The sequence below is a fragment of the Corvus cornix genome, chromosome 9, assembly GCF_000738735.6.
Source record: "Corvus cornix cornix isolate S_Up_H32 chromosome 9, ASM73873v5, whole genome shotgun sequence".
In the NCBI taxonomy this organism is placed as follows: domain Eukaryota; kingdom Metazoa; phylum Chordata; class Aves; order Passeriformes; family Corvidae; genus Corvus; species Corvus cornix.
In genome coordinates, this window is record NC_046339.1 from 488,919 (window position 1) to 506,685 (window position 17,767).

General features: G+C 48.7%; 1 protein-coding gene across 1 annotated transcript in view; it reads left to right on the forward strand.

Moving 5' to 3' along the window:
• MED12L (mediator complex subunit 12L) overlaps nucleotides 1–17,767 on the forward strand; it is a 102,132-nt gene that overhangs the window by 83,548 nt on the left and 817 nt on the right. Inside the window, exons 24-43 of the mRNA XM_039557032.1 lie at nucleotides 102–215; nucleotides 1,347–1,546; nucleotides 1,854–2,042; nucleotides 2,385–2,459; nucleotides 2,582–2,772; nucleotides 3,097–3,258; nucleotides 4,195–4,306; nucleotides 5,453–5,542; nucleotides 5,749–5,858; nucleotides 6,199–6,334; nucleotides 6,843–7,004; nucleotides 7,898–8,260; nucleotides 9,163–9,319; nucleotides 10,405–10,616; nucleotides 12,748–12,971; nucleotides 13,275–13,308; nucleotides 13,448–13,662; nucleotides 15,018–15,162; nucleotides 15,439–15,462; nucleotides 17,240–17,507. Of these exons, the coding sequence (XP_039412966.1) occupies nucleotides 102–215; nucleotides 1,347–1,546; nucleotides 1,854–2,042; nucleotides 2,385–2,459; nucleotides 2,582–2,772; nucleotides 3,097–3,258; nucleotides 4,195–4,306; nucleotides 5,453–5,542; nucleotides 5,749–5,858; nucleotides 6,199–6,334; nucleotides 6,843–7,004; nucleotides 7,898–8,260; nucleotides 9,163–9,319; nucleotides 10,405–10,616; nucleotides 12,748–12,971; nucleotides 13,275–13,308; nucleotides 13,448–13,662; nucleotides 15,018–15,162; nucleotides 15,439–15,462; nucleotides 17,240–17,507 (3,183 nt within the window). The remainder of the gene's footprint in view (nucleotides 1–101; nucleotides 216–1,346; nucleotides 1,547–1,853; nucleotides 2,043–2,384; nucleotides 2,460–2,581; nucleotides 2,773–3,096; nucleotides 3,259–4,194; nucleotides 4,307–5,452; nucleotides 5,543–5,748; nucleotides 5,859–6,198; nucleotides 6,335–6,842; nucleotides 7,005–7,897; nucleotides 8,261–9,162; nucleotides 9,320–10,404; nucleotides 10,617–12,747; nucleotides 12,972–13,274; nucleotides 13,309–13,447; nucleotides 13,663–15,017; nucleotides 15,163–15,438; nucleotides 15,463–17,239; nucleotides 17,508–17,767) is intronic.

Consider the following 17,767-nt stretch of genomic DNA (forward strand, 5'->3'; position numbering starts at 1 on the left):
TGAGCTTCTGTAGCTGTTCTAACTGAGGAGGATTTCGTACAAAGGAAATGTTAGTTGGTAAATAACACCCATTTTTACAAGATCTCCTCTTCTTTCCATAGAGAAATTATTTCCTGGAATTCGTTCTTCTTGTGATCGTCACCTCTTGGCTGCTGCTCACAACAGCATTGAAGTGGGAGCTGTGTTTGCAGTCCTGAAAGCAATTCTGATGCTTGGTAAGGGTGTGCAGAGTCCTGTGTGATGTGTTTGTGCCAGTGTTCATGTGGGAAACGGCTCATGCTAGTTCACTTCTGGGGGACTGCTCCTGGGAAGGAAAACCCTGAGAACAGGGGAAGAATGTGGCTGCTGTCCCTGCTCCTGCAGCATGTGGGGAGTGCAGACTCCAGGTCAGAGGCAGATCTTTCCCTGGTGAGTCAGCCCCAGTGGAGAGGCTTTAAACAGATGTGACTATTTCAGATGTTGACCCTGACCTCCACCCCGGAGTCCCAGTACATATAAACTCAGGAAAGTCCCCTCTCAAATATAGGTAGGAAATTGGGTCTCAGGTAAGTTTTCCCACCTTTTTCTATGTTTTGCCACAAATCCTGGGTGTCTGCCATTGTGGAAATTATAAAAGCATCGCTCTGAGCAGCTCTCCACAAATGGTGAGTGTTGTTTTCCAAACAAGTAACTGCCTTTGGTTTGGCACAAGTTCACCTTGTTGGCACCCTCCATTAGCAATTCAAAATTTTTACTTGCTTTGCTGAAGAAAAGCATCAGATAAATGGTGGCTTTTGCAGTTCTGTGCTGAGGAAGCAGCTCCAGTTTTATCAGAGCATTCTGGGATGTGCCACTCTCTTCATTGTATTATCTCCCTGCCAGGTTCTTTCCTCTCATCCTTCCTGGATAAAGGTGTGGGCTCATAGTAAGACTGAGGGGCCACTCAGTGGCTGAGGGGCCACTGGTCAAACTTATCTCTTGAACATTGTTAACAGAATGTTAACAAATCAAAGTGAGAGATAGGACTTGGAAAAAGTGCATCTGAGAAGAGTGATTAACTCAACTATTCCTTATTTGCCAAAGCAGTTCCTTTCACTCACCTTTTCCAGCTGAGCAGGTGGTGGCTTTAGTTGTGTTTTATTTGTGTAAACCTTTTCCTGCTTCTGAAATACCCATTAGAAAGATGCTTTGCAACATAAAGCTGGAGGACAGTACTTTGGTGATGCCCAGAGTCAGTCAGTGCTGCCCTTTTGGACGTGATGGCCTCAGTGCAGCTCCACTCCCCAGCTGTCCCGTGCCCCAAGGCGTCCGTCCCTGCTCGGAGCTGGGGCCAGGCTGGGAGTTCACCCTGTGCTTCTGCTCTCCAGGTGACGCTGACATTGGCAGCAACAATGTTGGCTCCTTGAAGAGTGAAGAGTTCCATGTCAGAGGCTTCTTGGATGAACTCAGTGAGGAGGAAATCTGGGGTTCCTCTCACACTTTGAAATCCTGTGGAAAAGCTGTTTCCATTGAAACTGCCAGTCTGAGCGAGTATGCGAGATACGTGCTCAGAACAATCTGCCAGCAGGTAACACCCTAAAACTGTTCCTCTGTCCTCTTTTGGAGAAAGGGTGTTATTACATTTGAAAAGCATAACATGTATTTTGGTGCAAAATGAGTGTTGAAGTGTGTCAGTATTTGTGTTCTGTTTGAGTTTCCTGATTTGGGCAATTTGGAGTAGTAAGTTATTTGGGTTAAAAAATGCTTTAGTTAGTTATTAACCTCCCCTGCAGTCTCTCAGAACTGAGGAGCTTTCCCTACCTATACCTCAGCTTACCAAAAAGTTAGTATTGCTTCGAAACTCTCTGGTGAATCTGTCATGTGACTCCTTACAGGAGTGGGTTGGAGAGCACTGTTTGAAAGAACCTGAGAGGCTGTGCACAGACAAAGATCTTATTTTGGATCCTGTTCTCTCAAACAAACAAGCACAGAAACTACTTCAACTAATCTGTTATCCCCATGGCATTAAAGAGTGCACCGAGGGTGACAACCCTCAGCGACAGCACATCAAGCGCATCCTGCAGGTAAGGCGCCAGGGAGAGGTGGAACAGCTCCCTGTCACCCTTGTTCAGTGTCCCTGGTGGTGCTGCTGAGCAAGGTTCCCCTGCTGCATGGTTAAAAGTACTGAGGAACAGTGTCAGCTGAAAGGTGTGGAAGTGCACGTATGTTCTTCTGTGGTCTGATGGTTTGGCATGCCATTAACTATTAGAAAGATCAGAGATTGTGATGATCTGCTTGTAACATGAGGTTTCTGCACGTGATGATTTAAAGTATGAAATTTATTTATTTTCTTCAGACCTGTAAAGGGTTGACTTTAATGTTAATATTATTAACAATTAATATTTGCACTGTCAATTCTCCCCTAGAACTTAGACCAGTGGACTCTGCGACAGTCATGGTTGGAGCTGCAGCTTATGATCAAACAGTGCATGAAGGACCCTGTAAGTATTGGTTTTCAAACTTTCTGATTTAAATATTTAATGCAAAAAAGTATGTTAACTTTTAACATAGTCCCTGAGCAAACATGCCGTGAATGTGCTAGTGTACTTGTGTTTCACTATAGGGTTCTGGGTCTGTGGCTGAAATGAACAGCTTGTTGGATAATATCGCAAAGGCGACAATAGAGGTGTTTCAGCAATCCGCTGAGCTAAACAATAACTCTTCTAACTCTGGTATAGGCCTCTTCAGTCCACACTCTGTTGGAAATTCTGACACAAGTAATACAAGACAGAATGGTAAAAAGACATTCCTAAGGTATTTTTCGTAGCACATTTTTAATTCTTTTAGCCGACATGATGCTTAATTGTATGTAGATTGCCTAAACTGTTTTGCACTTGAACCAGGAATGTACAGAAATAGTTACCTGCAGGCTCCTTCTATTTACTTTTTATTAACAATAAATGTAGTTGCTATTCTTGAACTTTCTGCACATGAGAAATTGTGACTGCTCAGTCCTCACTCGTGACTCCAAAGGCGTTGTGTCATTGCTTTACTGAGGCAGCTCAGTCTTGTAACAGTTAAAGCTGGTTACAAAACCGCACGGATGCTTTGGCTGAAGTAAGTTTTTTCTGCTCCTAGTTCCTCTGAGCGGCAAGGAGTGTGGCTGGTGGCCCCCCTGATTGCAAAACTGCCTACCTCAGTTCAAGGTAGGGTCTTGAAAGCTGCAGGAGAGGAGCTGGAGAAAGGGCAGCACTTGGGGTCGTCTTCTAAGAAGGAGAGAGATAGACAGAAACAAAAGAGGTATGACATTGGGGAACCCCTGCACACAGAGCTAAACGGTGTTTGTGAAGGAGGAGCTTACTGAGGACTGGATTTTGGCCTCACAAAACGTTATCGCCCCAGAGAGGGTTCCGGTGTTATTTGGTCTGACAAAATACCACTGGTTTCAGAGGAAGAAATGTGGCAGCTTTGTAACCCACCTGCCAGGGGCTATTTTCAGCTTGGTGATGGGAAATGTTAGAGATTTAAAGGAACAGTTAGAGCACTTGTCTCTTCCATTGTGTGGCTGTAGGAGATTTTGCTTGCTGTTAAGGTCCCACCATTGTCATGTCACTTGCTTCCTGTTGGGAATTCAGCTTAAGCTCATCTCCAGCTCCAAATGTGTGAGAATTTTAATTACGTAATGGTTATTGATTTTCCTTCAGTAAAATATTCTTCCACAGTGACTGAAATGTTTTTGTACTTTGTTGGGGTCTAGTATAGCTAGACATTCTATTGAATTAAGTCCATGCTGGAATTTTAGAGTGAGTCAGGCAGCTTTTGTTCTAATCAGAGCCTTTAGGGGAAACTTCCTTGGGACTTACTTCAGACCACTGACATGGATTAGAAACTTTAGCTGCCTTATAGCCACCAAAATGACATCCCCGGTTAGTCAAAGTAGTCTGTCTGCTGTGCTCCTGGGCCAGGCCTTCAGGTGTGTGGGCAGTTCTCGCTCCCTCAGGGCCCCGCTGAGCTGGGGGATTTCAGTAACAACTTGTGCAGCTGGCCTGACTGGGACTCTGCCTTCCTGGGAGAATGGTCCCTAATGCCTCTGCCAAGGCTTTAATTGACTAAAACAGAAACAGATGCAGCAGTGCCACTTAAGGGAAAAAGTGTAGACAAAACAAGGAAGGGAGCGAGGATGGGAAGTACCAAAATAACTTTACTAATGAAGTGCTGTGTTTGCTTCTCCTAAAGCATGTCCCTGCTGAGCCAGCAGCCTTTCCTGTCACTGGTACTCACTTGCCTTAAGGGTCAGGATGAGCAAAGGGAAGGGCTCCTCACATCCCTGCAGAATCAAGTTACTCAGGTAAGACAGGCACAGAACCATGAGCACCCTTGGTCAGGTGGGTGTGTGTCAGCAGTTCTATGTGTATATGGTGGTGTAAACCCAGAAAAATTACAGCGGTGTGCCAAAAGGAGCAGTCCCAGGAGGGGAAAATGAGGAGGTGTTTGTTCCTCTTTTGAGTGTGAATGCATCTTTTCTCCTAAATTTATTACAGAGAGATGTAATGAACTGGAGTCTGATTTCAGTTCTTTCTAGGAAAAACAATAAAGGTGTTAGTCCTGAGAGCATGTCTTCCCAGTCCCTTGCTTGATCCTGGAAAGTTTTTATAAGTTTAAAACTGTCCTTCTTTAGGAAAAACCAGCACCCTCTCCAGCTGGCACAGATTAAGAGTTTTGCATATTGTAAAAAGGAACATTCCTGGCCCCAGACTGGCCCCTGCCTGCAGCTCTCCTTTGGGTCTCTCGTGCTTACTCACAGCCTCTGCTCACAACTTAGTGCTCCCACCCACTCCCGCTCCAGCCTCCAGCAGCTCCTTCAGACTGAGCATATCCAGTGCCCAGAGCAGGGGGTCATGCCTCCTTTCTCTGAGTGTAGTTTCTGTGAGATGCTGTGACAGTGGGAATTGGTACCTGTGGGGCTGTTATTTCCCATATTGCCCCTCAGCTCAGGTCCAGCTGTGACACAGCTCCACATCCCAGGGAAATTAATTCCTTTGATGGTTTTTTCCCCTAGTTTCTGCCACTTGGGCTTTCATTTCATTGTGTGGGTTGTCCCCTGATTTGCAGCTGGTCTAGCTTCCTTGAGTTTCTGTCATTTCTCATCTGGAGATCCCACCAGATCCTGTTGGGAAGCTGCATCCAGTGCAAGAGATTTATTGACTCACCAGTAGTGAAATAGTGTGTTTCAAGCAATATTGCTAAGAAATGCATAACAAAGCTGGTTGGGTTTTTCCTGCAACAGGAAGATGCAGTCACACAAATGACTCTTTACAAGTTAGCCTTTTCTTCCCATTGGTTTTCTTAGTCTGTTCTAAGCCTTAAATAAAGAGAAGGATAAAGAGGTCAATAGTCTTTTATGATTCTTTATAGCTAAAGGGCCACAAATACTTAGAGGGAGAACATTAGTGGAAGAAAACAACCTTAGTCCAATGCTTTCTCTGATCTCCAGATCCTCAGTAACTGGAGAGAAGAACGGTACCGGGATGATGTCAAAGCCAGGCAGATGATGCATGAAGCCCTGCAACTGCGTCTCAACCTGGTAACAAAACTTGTGGTTATCCTGCTGTTACGAAAAGATGCAGCAGCTGCTCGGGAAGAGGTGGTAAGGAGCGAGCAGCTCCGAGTATCCAGCTCCCAGGGGACTGGATAACTATTTTATTCCTAAGTGATCCCTGTGCCAGGGGAGCCAAGGGCTGTGTGCTGCTCAGGCGTGCAGAGCCCTGCTACCCGTGTGCTGTTTTGCAGGTGGGGGGCATGTTTGACACGGTGCAGAGGAGCACCCAGTGGACCACAGACTGGGCCCTTCTGCTCCTCCAGATCATCACCTCAGGGACTGTGGATCTGCACACCAACAAGTATGTCTGCTCTGTTCAAACAGCCAGTTCGTGTCCTTAGAGCTTTAAGCTTAGGTTGCATGCATGTAGTTGTTACCTTTTTTATCCTGTTACTGCTTGAGTGGGACGTAGGGGTTCTCTGCTGGCCGGGGATGGGGGCACCTCCATTTGGGAAAGCGCTGGAGCCTTTATTAACACTCCTTCTCAGCTGAGCATTTTCCCAAGCTGGACTCTGTAATTCTTACTGACTCTGTGGACGGTTTGTGCTGATGAGCTGCCTTTGGGGCCTCTGTCATGAATCAGATCTCTGGATCTCCTGGCAGTCATAGTTCCCCAGGGTAACACTTGTCTTTACTCCCAGTGAATTGTTCACAACCGTGCTGGATATGCTGGGGGTCCTCATCAATGGGACACTTGCCTCGGACCTGTCAAATGCCTCCCAAGGAGGGCCTGAGGAGAACAAAAGGGCTTACATGAATTTAGTGAAGAAATTAAAAGTAAGTGTCATGAATGTCATTTTCAGCATTTCCTTTGAATTGCTTTCTGTGCTCATCTTCTAATCCTATCATTCCTAGTGTCTGGGGAGGCCTCTTGGAAAAAAAGGAGAGACTGGGACATTCCTAGTAGTAACAAGGGGAAATAGAAGAAAATAAAAATACAGGAATGTGGGTGTGGGAAGAGATTCCTAGGATTTTCTTCATATTTGATTAAAATTGGGAACCCTGCAAGACACTTAGTTACTTTTATTCATGTTTGGGACACTAAATTTGTATTATGTACTTTCTATGTTGCATTTAAAGAAGAGATGAAAAGAAAACTTACGTTCTCTAAACAAAGAGAAAAGCCCAAAACCCTTGCAAAGCCACTTGCTTAAATTTAGTAAAAGTACTAAAAAATAAAGGAAATGATTCATGCAGAAAGTGGATGTTTTCTAATAGTGAAAGTCGTGTGTGTCCTGTCCCCATCTGTGTCTGTGTCTGGCTGATGGGTGTCTTTGCTCCCCAGAAGGAGCTGGGGGACAAGCGCTCCGAGAGCATCGACAAGGCCCGGCAGCTGCTGCCGCTGCCCCGGCTCACGTGTGACATCGTGGCCTGCGAGCCCATGGGGTCCCTCATCGACACCAAGGGCAACAAAATTGCGGGCTTTGACTCCATTGATAAGAAACAGGCAAGAGCAAACGTTTGGCTTTCATCTCACTTTTGCCATGAGTTTGGAGTGTGGGGCTGCAGGCGGACAGGCACAGCCTGTGCAGTGCAGGTGCTCCTGGGCAGGATTGTAGGAGCCGTGACAGAGCTGCTCGTGCCCTCTCAGTCCCCACGAGAGCTGCAGCCCCAGCACTGTGCTCCCTTGCACAGGTGGGCTGTCTGTGGGCAGTGCTGCTGGCACCCAGGAACGCTGAGCTTGGCAAGTAACACCTTTAAAAACAGCTGCAAATGACAGTGTTCGGTATCAAAAGTGTTTGTTTCTCTCCAGGAGAGCTGGAGAGGGGCTTTGAACAAGAGCCTGGAGGGACAGGACAAGGGAGGGCAGGGATAGAGGGGATATTGGGAAGGAGGGTGATGAGGCCCTAGGACTGGTTGCCCAGAGAAACTGTGGATGCCCCGTCCCTGGATAATTTTTTAATGTGAATTTATTTAAAAGAGAGGGATAGAGTTTGGGTACAGAGCTTTTCATTCTGCAGAAGGGGTAGGTGTGTTTTGGTGATACAGTGCTTAGGCTTCCTCCCCTTATTTGAATGCGTAAACTTTTAGCAAGAGATGCAGACTTTTATTCTCAGATCAGCAGTTTTTGATAGATATTTGTCTTTTCTGCCATATATGGTATATCAATGGCACTTGAGACTTTTAGCATGTCTATAAGCAAATGCTACTATAAAAATAGAATTGCTTTTCTCTAGTGGCAGCCTTGCACACAAGTGAAAATCCCGCTGGTGTGCATTTGGTGCATTTTGTGGAGGGGAAACATCCTTACTGTTTTTTCCTGACTCAAACAGTGATGTACAAAAGCAAGTGTATTGTTCAGCTTCCTTAACTCCTGACTTCCCCTTGATTCTGAAACAGGGTCTTCAGGTGTCAACCAAACAAAAGGTGTCCCCTTGGGACTTATTTGAAGGTCACAAAAATCCTGCCCCTCTCTCCTGGGCATGGTTTGGGACTGTTCGTGTTGACAGGAAAGTGATCAAATACGAGGAGCAGCAGCATCTGCTGCTGTACCACACACACCCCAAACCCAAACCACGGAGCTACTACCTCGAGCCCTTGCCCCTTCCTCCAGAGGAGGAGGAGGGAGAGCCCACCTCACCTGTGTCTCAGGAACCAGAAAGAAAGCTGGGAGAGCTCTCAGATCAGGGAAAACATGCCACAGATGACGAGAAGAAGGCAAAGGGCAGGAAGCAGAAGTCAAAGTCGAGCTCCAGGGCTGAGGTAAGTGGTTGGTGCCTGCACAGAACCTGAAATACCTCCCCGAAGCTCCTGGTGGTGTGTGTGGCGCTGCCTTTGGAAATGGTTCTGCACCTGGAGAAGGGAGTTCCAAGCGAAGGGAGGGAATGGAGATGGCCAGGAGGAGGGTGGATTTCTGTCAAGCAGAAATTCCTCAGTGTGGAGGAACGTGCTGAGCTCAGGACCTTACACACTGTGTGAAATACACCAGAGTGGATCTTGCTGACTGTTACTCAGGTTCTGTATGTGCTTCCTCTTGTTTGAGGTAGCAAACTGCATGTGCCAGTTTCTGAAATGATTCCTCTTCACATTATGTTGAGACCAAACATGTTGGTTTAAACCCAGGTCTCATTCAAATGGAAACCAGTTTGGAAAAGTCTCTTTCATACAGATAAACTGTCCTGCTGTGCAGTTTGGTCTGGTGTCTGAGACACTTTCCCTTTTACTGGAGTTGGGGCTGTGGATTCCTGAGCTGAATAGTCACTTAGAGCAGTTTGAAAACATGCCTGGCACCAGTGTGGCCAGCCCTGGTGTGGATGTGCTGGTATTCCCGCAGCATCCAGCTGGATTGCCCATGTGGTGTGGTTTAAGTAGCTGTAATTTTAAGATGATTTTCTGGCCTTTTTGATGTTTCAGTGGAGTTCTTCATGTTACTTATATCCTGACAGTTTGAGCTGTCCTTGTGGCCTGGAGAAGGTAGCTGCTCTTGAGGCTGGGATGTGCCTGGAGCTGTCAGTGGGAATTGCCAGACTTCACGTGGAGTTTACATCATTGCCAACAACAGGGACCTGTCTCTGTCTTTTAATAATTCAGTAGGAAAATGGGCATTATTTACGAGTTGGTAAGGTATGAATGTCATTAACATTTCCTTTTGCTGTGTATTTTAGGAATATGCACAGGCCAGCTTATACAGAGTGCCTCCCGCCTACTCCCCGCTGCCGTCCCCGCTGGCTCACGCAGCCCCCCCAGCACTGTGGGGGTACAGCCTGGGGGGGCCCCCTCCACAGCCCAGCTTCTTCCTGCAGAGCCAGCCCCTCGCCCCAGGTAGGTCAGCTGGGAGGGCACAGCCTGGGGACTTGTGACCACGTCCTGTTTCTCTCTCTGACGTGGGCTGTGTCCGCCTGCGCCATTTGGTTGGTTCCTTTGTCAGCTGTGGGTTCTCAAAGGGCTTTTCTGCTCTCAGCTGTAGCTCTGTCTCTGTTGAGGTGTTGAGCTTTTTGGGTGGATTAACCAGAATGAGCTCCTGTGGTGGCAGTGTCAGAGAGCTGGTAGGGTTCAGTGAGGAGTGAAGGGAGAAAGGGACAATTAAAGGAACAAAGGCTCTTTGGATTATTTCCTCTTTCATTCATACCTAGAGTCATGGTGGCTGATTTGCTATCTGCTAGATGTAATAAATCCACAGGCTCACATTTTTTCAGCATTTCTGATATGTGCTTAATTTTCTGTAGGATTGTCTTCTTTCTTCCAGTTAGTGAATTGCAGTTTTACAGCGATTTACTGGCTCCAGAGGGCAGCACTTTGTGATGGTTTGAGAAACACTATTGTGACTTCTCCAAGCAGAAGTTTAAAAGTTTGATTCCAGTTATAAATGTTAAATATTTATTTCTGAAGCTCCAAATACAACTAATCTGTATTATAACTGTGTAAAGTCTTCAGAATATACCAGAGAGTGGCTAAAAAGTTTAAGGAAATGCTGCTTTTGAAAACAAATGTATAAAGATTACCTTTTTAAGTCTGACAGAGAGATACATGGCTTTTATCAAATTGCAGAGAGTGCATAAACTGCTGCCATCTCATAAAATGGGCTTGACATATTAAGATGTTCATATCATGCTTTTGATCTGACATGCGACTTTGGTTCAGCAGTAGTAGCGAGGTGCTTTATGTGACATGGAACATGTAGCAGCCAGCAGTCTTTGAGCTTTTTCCATTCTCATTTACAAGCGGCAGTCTTCAAAGTTACTTTGCCCATTTAAATTTTCAGGCCAGAAATCAGGTTTAATCTGAACTGTGCCTCTGCAGAGATGCATTTATTGTCATTATGTAGAGCTGATGGGTTAGCAGTGCTCTGTACCACTAGCACTCGTAGGGAAGGCAGAAGATGCATTTTTGTTTTGGGTGGTTTTCAGGTGGTTCCAGGCTGGACCCAGCAGGCTCCTTTGTGCCAAGCAACACGAAGCAAGCCCTGTCCAACCTGCTGCAGCGGCGCTCGGGCTTGGTGGTGCAGCCGCCCTCGATCCACGGGATCCTCCCTCAGCAGCAGCTGGTCCAGATGAAGCTCCTGCAGCAAGAGCAGCAGCAGTTCCTGCGGCAGCAGGCACAGGCACGGGCTCTTCAGCAGGTTTGTCCAACCCCTCAGCCTGAGGAGCAGCACAGGGGGTTTGCATCGTGCGGGGGCTGTGTTCCCTGCCTGGCTTACAGTGGGGAGCCAGCTGATAGTTACGTTGCAATAATTCCCCAAATGTTGGCTAACCAGGGCCAACTGCCTTTAAACTTCATTTGGTGTCTTAGTCCCTTTATTTTTCCCATGTTCCAGCATTCTCTGAGCCCGTCCAGGTGAGCTCTGTAACGGTGCTGCACAGCCCCGCTAACCCCCAAGCTGAATCGTCCGTGCTCCTTGTGCTGTTGCTATATTCTTGCCCGTCCTTTTCCCGCAGGATGTCTGTAGTTCTGCTGTATCCCTTCAGGATGGCTTTGACAACATAATGGTAACCACTCAGAGACCATGACCTTTGCTTTACTTTCACCCAAGCATGCATTCCTTTCACCACTCAGGCTGCACTCTGCTTCTGATAGTGACACTGTGCTTTGGGGCCGCTCACCCGGGACCGCAGCAGCTGCATGGGGGACACTGCAAATACACGGGTGCACAGAGAATGACTTTCACCTACAAGTATTTCCAATAGCTGCATCACTGGTCAATTTTTTCCTCTTCTCATGTGTTTCTTGCTGTGGAAAATGAGAGCAGCTGCAGGATGTGCCCGAGGCTGTGACTGTGTGAGCATGGCTGGGTGTTCTACACTGACATATTATTATGGGAATAATCAGATCTTGTTACTTCCAAAAGCAGTAACAGCTAACACTTACCTACTAAATCGTTGACTTTCATAGAATTCAGTTGTTTCTGGGAAAAACAGTGATGCTATGAAGTTTCATTCCTAGTATCCATGCCATAAAGCTTTCCAGATAATAATTAGTGAAGCTGTTCTAGAGTTGGTCGCAGGACTTTGGTCCTGTCCCAGTGAAACTGCCACACTGTTAAAGGCCCTTCTTGGTAAGGCAAAGCCAGATGTGTGTTCAAAGAGGCTTTGCCATTGACCCTGGTTTCTGTATTTCCTACATGTGCAGTCATTGCTGGTGTTACTGGGGGCCTGTTAGAATGGGGGATCTATCTCCCTGTTTGCAGTTAATTAGGCACACTTGGGTTTGCAGCAGGGACACAGGGAGGGTTCTCCAATCCTTATCCAGCTGGTAGCCTACGTTGTGATGTTGCTGCTTGCAGTGTGTTATCAAAGTCACTTTTAACCTTAATTTATCATCTCTCTTGAGATATCCTGGCTGGAATGGCAAAGGCTTTGTTGGAGGGCTTGGATTTGTATTTGCTTTTGTGGGGAACTGGGCGGCTGCAGGGAAGGATCATTGCTGCTTCCAGCTCCTGTCACTGGGTTTTTTTGGTGGAATGGTTCTAAAAATGGCCAGCTGTGCAGCATCCCAGTCACACAGGAAACACATGGATTGATTGTATCCTGGCACATTCTAATTTGCCAGGTTTTTACAATCTGTCATGAAATTAAGTCTAACAGTGAAATTCTTTTCTCTTTTGTCATGCATCAAAACGCACTGCAGCAGTTACAGTTGAAATCTTTAAATGATTTGCCCTTAACTGGGCACAGATACTGAGGTGATTTGGATGGACAATCAAGGCTGGCTGCTGATCTTGACATGGAACATGTTCCCAGCTGCACTGGTTGGAGCTGGAGCTGCTTACATTACCCATACTGGTGTTTGTATGTCACCTTCAAATTCATCAGCACTCATGAGCATTTCGCCTGCTGCACCTGGGGAAGCTGGGGACCAGGTATCCTGAGCAAAATCCATCAGCTGGATGGTTGTATCAGAGATTGTGCTTCACTCTGAGTTTCCTGGGTGGTTTAATGTACTGGCCCCAAGACAGCCAGACTATTTCTTTTCTAGTCTTTTGCAAAGCCCCATTTAAAGGGTCTCTGCAAGCCCTCTGCAGTGGAGGGCTGCCTCCTCCTGGCTGCAGTGTCAGCGTGCCAGACACCAAAGGTCAGTGCTTCCACCTCCTGTGACTAAATACAGCGCAGAAGTTCAGCACTGAGCAGTGGTGCTGTCCTGGAGGAAATGGTTGTCACTCCATGACTCTTTAGGACACAATTTGGTGGGGTTTGTGTCCAGAACCAGACTTGCTGCAGGTGTGGGGTTGTATCTGATGATGCTGTATCTTGCAGGGGCAGCCAATGGACCAAGCTGCTGTCTTCACTCCCCAGGCTCAGCCCCTGTCCCAGCTCCCGCAGTACCCAGGGTTACAGCAGGCACAGGTACTGCCTCATCCCGTGGAGCACCTGCATGGAAATGCTGATGGACAGATCTCCTTCCCCATGCCTGCTCCTCTGCATGTGGCCTGGCGTACCAAGGAGGCCTCCTCCTGGGGTGGTTATGGTCTCTGCATGCAGTAGCTCATGAACATTTTTAACGTGGCTACTTCCCAGTTTTTCTTGATGCTGGGAATGGCAAGCTTACTTCAACATTAAGCCAGATATTTAGCCAGAGATGGTGCTAGCAGTAAGTCTTTATTATGTCATGATCATTCTGGTACTTGCGATTTTGGGGAGATAGGAGGAAAATAGAGGTGGTGTTGTGGTTCAGAGCCCTGCTTCTACTCAGTGCCTCTTGGGAAAGCAGCACAGTGTGAGTTCCATTCTGTGCATGTGACCGTGTGTGACCATGAGTGTGTGTGAGCGTGACCGCGTATCAGCTGCCTGACCCCACAGACAGAGGGGGTCCCGCTGGTGTGGGGGATGTGTGGGGCAGCATTGCAGCTCCTTGTCCTGCGGGCTCCCTGTCCTCGACAAACACGCTGTCTGTCCTGCAGCTGGGCTGTCTCCCGTGGGGCCCGCTGCAGTCAGTGCTGTGTTTTCCTTCCCGCAGAGCCTGTCCCCCGGCTACCCCCTGTGCAGCGGCCCGCTGCCCATGCAGCAGCAGCAGCAGCAGCAGCAGCAGCAGCAGCAGCAGCCTGGCGTGGGGCTGGCCCCTGGCGTGGGGCTGGCCCCCGGCCCTGTGCTGATGGAGCGGCTGAGGCAGGGCCAGCACCCCGGGTACCTCCAGCAGCCCCCGCCGTCCTACGGCCCCGCGCCGGCCCCGCGGTGAGCATGGGGACAGCGAGGGGAAGCTTGGTTTAAAATAAAGTGTATTAATAATAGAATCAGAGGACCAGAATGGTTTGGGTTGGAAAGGACCCTAAAGACCATCCAGGTCCAACCCCTGTCGTGACCAGGAACACCTTCCACTAGACAAGGTTGCTCATTAATCAAAATGAGGTTAATGGGTCTAATTAGCAATTAATATTCCTTTCTCTACAATATCCCACTGTTTTCCCCTCATTTAATTTTTATTTTGAGTTGATCTTGGCACACCTTGTCATCCAGTTGTCCTGTGTGTTTGCAGAACATAAAAATCCATTTAAAGATGGCTGTTGGATCCTATTTCCCTACAAACACAGATGTGGGATCCATATTATACAAGCATGTGTGTGGTACTAAACAGTCAATACTCCAGGTTTGCCAGAGTCTGTAGTCAAGAAAGCATAAGCCCAACTTGGTAGAAATCTGTCAAAGGTAGTGTTACAGAGCTGGCAGAGTGGAGGAGTTTCCAATGACAGCCTGGAATCAGATTTCTTTTTTAAGAGCCTGAAACAGCCCAACTAATGGTCCAGCTCTTTTGTCATAAACAGAATATGGTGTGTCATGTATGAAGCTGTGCAATTCTCCCTCAATCTCTGTGTTTTTTTAATGAAATCAGCATTTCTGGAGTTGTGAACATTATGTATGTGCTGCAGTAGTTATTGATTCCTTAACGTCTAAATTCTTGCAAGCCCAGATATCTTAGTAGTATTCCAAATTTTGGGTTTGCTTGCACCTCTTCGAAAAGTTTGGCCTTTACTTGATTGACAGCCTGGTGTGCAAACCTTCAGGGCGCCTCGCATCAGGAATGAAGTGGCCAACCTGGATTGCCTTGTTTGTGCTGAGCTAACCAGCTAAGCTAAATTGATGATGTAGCTAACATTTTTCAGTATTTTAGAACAGGATTCTTTATTTCAGAGTTTTTCAGTGTTTTAGAAAGTGAAACATCTACTTGTGATGGCTGATTTTCAGTTATGGTATTGAAATGCTGAGATGTTTTGAGCTGGAGAACATTTTAGTGGAATTGCTTAAGCTCTAGAAACCCACCTCTTTTCCTAGCAAAGCAAGAGCTGAATGCTTGGATCTGTTCCTGTTCAGAGGAACATGTTATTGCCTACATCAGTCACTGGGCAATAGTATGGCACAGCTCTATTATGCAATGTTTTTTTAAGCATTCATACTTGGAGAGACATTCTTCCTGTGAAATGTAGCATCTTTTAAGTCTGTGGCAGTCAGATGTCACAACTATAGTTGAGTTCTCACAGACTGTGGTGCTCTGCCTGTAAATGAAGTTTAATCCATTATTTTTCCCCCATCAGACTGAGCCATCAGCCTCTGCAGCCCACTTCCCTGGCTGGAGGGGGCCTGGACGCTGCCTGGGCCGCGGGGCCGGGCTCGGGGCAGGTGCCGCCGGAGCCGGGCAGGCAGGGGCAGCAGCAGCCGCGGCACCAGCGGCTCTTGCAGGTGAGCGCTCGGCCGCGCTGGTGCGGGGATGTGGCGGTACAGGGGTGTGCGAGCACCTCTGTAGCCGTGAGGGTGTTGCACACTCGCTTGCACGTGTCTGTGAGTCTAAAGCTCCAGAGCCCCGCCTGCCTTACCTGCGTGCGGACATCCATTGCTCGCCTTTGGGGCCACCAGAAGGGAGCTCAGGACATACGTGTCAATGCCACATCCCTGGCTCCCGGCGGCCCGGGGCAGCGCGGGGCCTGTCCCTGTTGTGTCACCACCGCCTTCTCCCAGGTGCAGCAGCAGCAGCAGCAGCCGGGGCAGCAGAAGCAGCAGCAGCCGGGGCAGCAGCAGCCGGGGCAGCAGCAGCAGCAGCAGCAGCAGCAGCAGCAGCAGCCGGGGCAGCAGCAGCAGCCGGGGCAGCAGCAGCAGCAGCAGCAGCAGCCGGGGCAGCAGCCGGAGCAGCAGCAGCCGGGGCAGCAGCAGCCGGGGCAGCAGCAGCAGAAGCAGCAGCAGCAGCCGGGGCAGCAGCAGCAGCAGAAGCAGCAGCAGCAGCCGGGGCAGCAGCAGCAGAAGCAGCAGCAGCAGCCGGGGGCAGCAGCAGCAGCCGGGGCAGCAGCAGCAGAAGCAGCAGCAGCAGCCGGGACAGCAGCAGCAGCCGGGGCAGCAGCAGCAGAAGCAGCAGCAGCAGCCGGGGCAGCAGCAGCAGCAGCAGCAGCAGCAGCAGCAGCAGCCCGCAGCAGCCGCAGCAGCCGCAGCAGCCGGCGCTCGGACTCCCGCCCGTGCGGCCGCAGGTGAGCAAAGGCGACCGGGCTGTGCTGGGGAGCGCTGAGGGGAGGGACGGGGGTGCTCTGTCCCCCGGGGACGAAGAAGTGACCCTTGGCCACGTGAGGTGCCGGTGGCTGGCACTGCTCCCCGTCACCGTACTCGTGCTGTTGGGAGCACCCCTGCTGCCTGGCTGATCCGCCGCAGCCAAACCCCGGCCCCTGCTATGTCCCATCACAGGGGACTGTTCCTGACTTGAGGCCTTTGGTTTTTAGGCTGTACTACTAACAGGCTGGGGGGGAATGGGGTTTATTGTTTTAAGATCCCTTTAAATTAAATTGTTAGTAATAAACCAGAGTTTCATGAAGACAGCTGAACAAACTGAATTGCTTTTGAGACACGACTTTCTGCTGGATTGGAGCCTTTGATAGGTTAGGGAATGATTTTACCCAGTAATTGTCACTGCCAAATCCTTTTTCAATCTCATTATGCTTGTTTCCTTTATTTCCACAGTTTTTCCAAACATATTTAAGGTAGGTGGAGATAACTAGGAAAAGTTTGCTATAGAAAAGTAGAGAAAATACAGTAATGCTGAAACTGCAGCTTCTGAGTTTACAAGCATTAATCTTAGATAATTTTCATCCATTTTTGAGGTTTTTTTAATAGTTCTTATCTCCTGAACAAACTGACGGGAGAGTGTCCCTGCAATGGGCACCTGCCTGGTGATGATTCCTGTGCCAGCACCTGCACAGCAGAAGGTGCTGTGGGTTGGGTTTATGTCCCCAGAAAACCCCGGTGTGCTGGGTAGTGCCTTTGACTAACCTCAGCAGTTACTATAGCCTGGTAGCCAGGAGATTACACAACACATCTTAAGTGAAGGATTTGGTTTCAGAAAGGGAGAAGATGCTGAAGTCTTGTAAAACACTGAAACTGCCTTCAGTAAGCACGAGGTTTCGCTGAGCAAAGCTCGGGCGGTTTCTGTAGCGCCCACGGAGTTATTAGGGTACTGGATTACTCCAGTTTTATTCAGCATGTCAGGTTTCCAAACTGCATCCTGTATCTTTGTGCAGAAGAATCACTTAATTAAAAGCATTAGAAGCATGTGCATTTTCACTGGGTCTAATGAGAAAAAAAAAAAATTGGGGATTTAAGAGGCAGATCTGTAAAGCTGAGAGACCAGAGATGGATGGTAGACGCCGAGTTTGGGGTGCTGCTCCCATTGTGCTCAATGCCACAGCCACAGTGGGGCTTCCCTGAAGCCTTCTCTTCTGCAGGCTGAACACCCTTGGTGGGAGATTGCAGGGAAGGAAGAGAGCAGATGTTCTGAGAGTTCTCAGGGTGTTCCCTGTGTCCTTGCTGTCCAGGGCACCTGCCTGCCCTCACTGCCCTCCCCAGCTCCTGCCCACTGCGCCGGGGCAGCACAGCCGAGCACCTGTGTTCGGGCACGGAGGGATTTGTTACCTGCCGTGGCTCAGGCACTGAGGGATTTCTTTCACCTTTCCCACTCCCACTGCAGTTCCCAAGGCCAGGCTTGCAGCAGACCCAGCAGCAGCAGCAGACGGCGGCGCTGGTCAGGCAGCTCCAGAAGCAGCTCTCCAGTAAGTGCGTGTGTGCACGGACACGTGGAAATGTGTCTGAACGTGGAATTGTCTTTCTGGAGACTTTCTGCCTGTTTGCCTGCTGCTAGAGGTACATGGAGGTCATTCACCTACTGACAGCTCGATGGATGTCCCAGTCCTTTTGGTGTGGCACCAAAGCCCAGTGCTGGGGCACCGTGTGGTCCCCAGGGCAGCCCTGGGGCTGCAGCTGGAACCCACCCGCCTTCCCCAGTCCTCTGCAGGAAGAGTCCCCAGGGAAG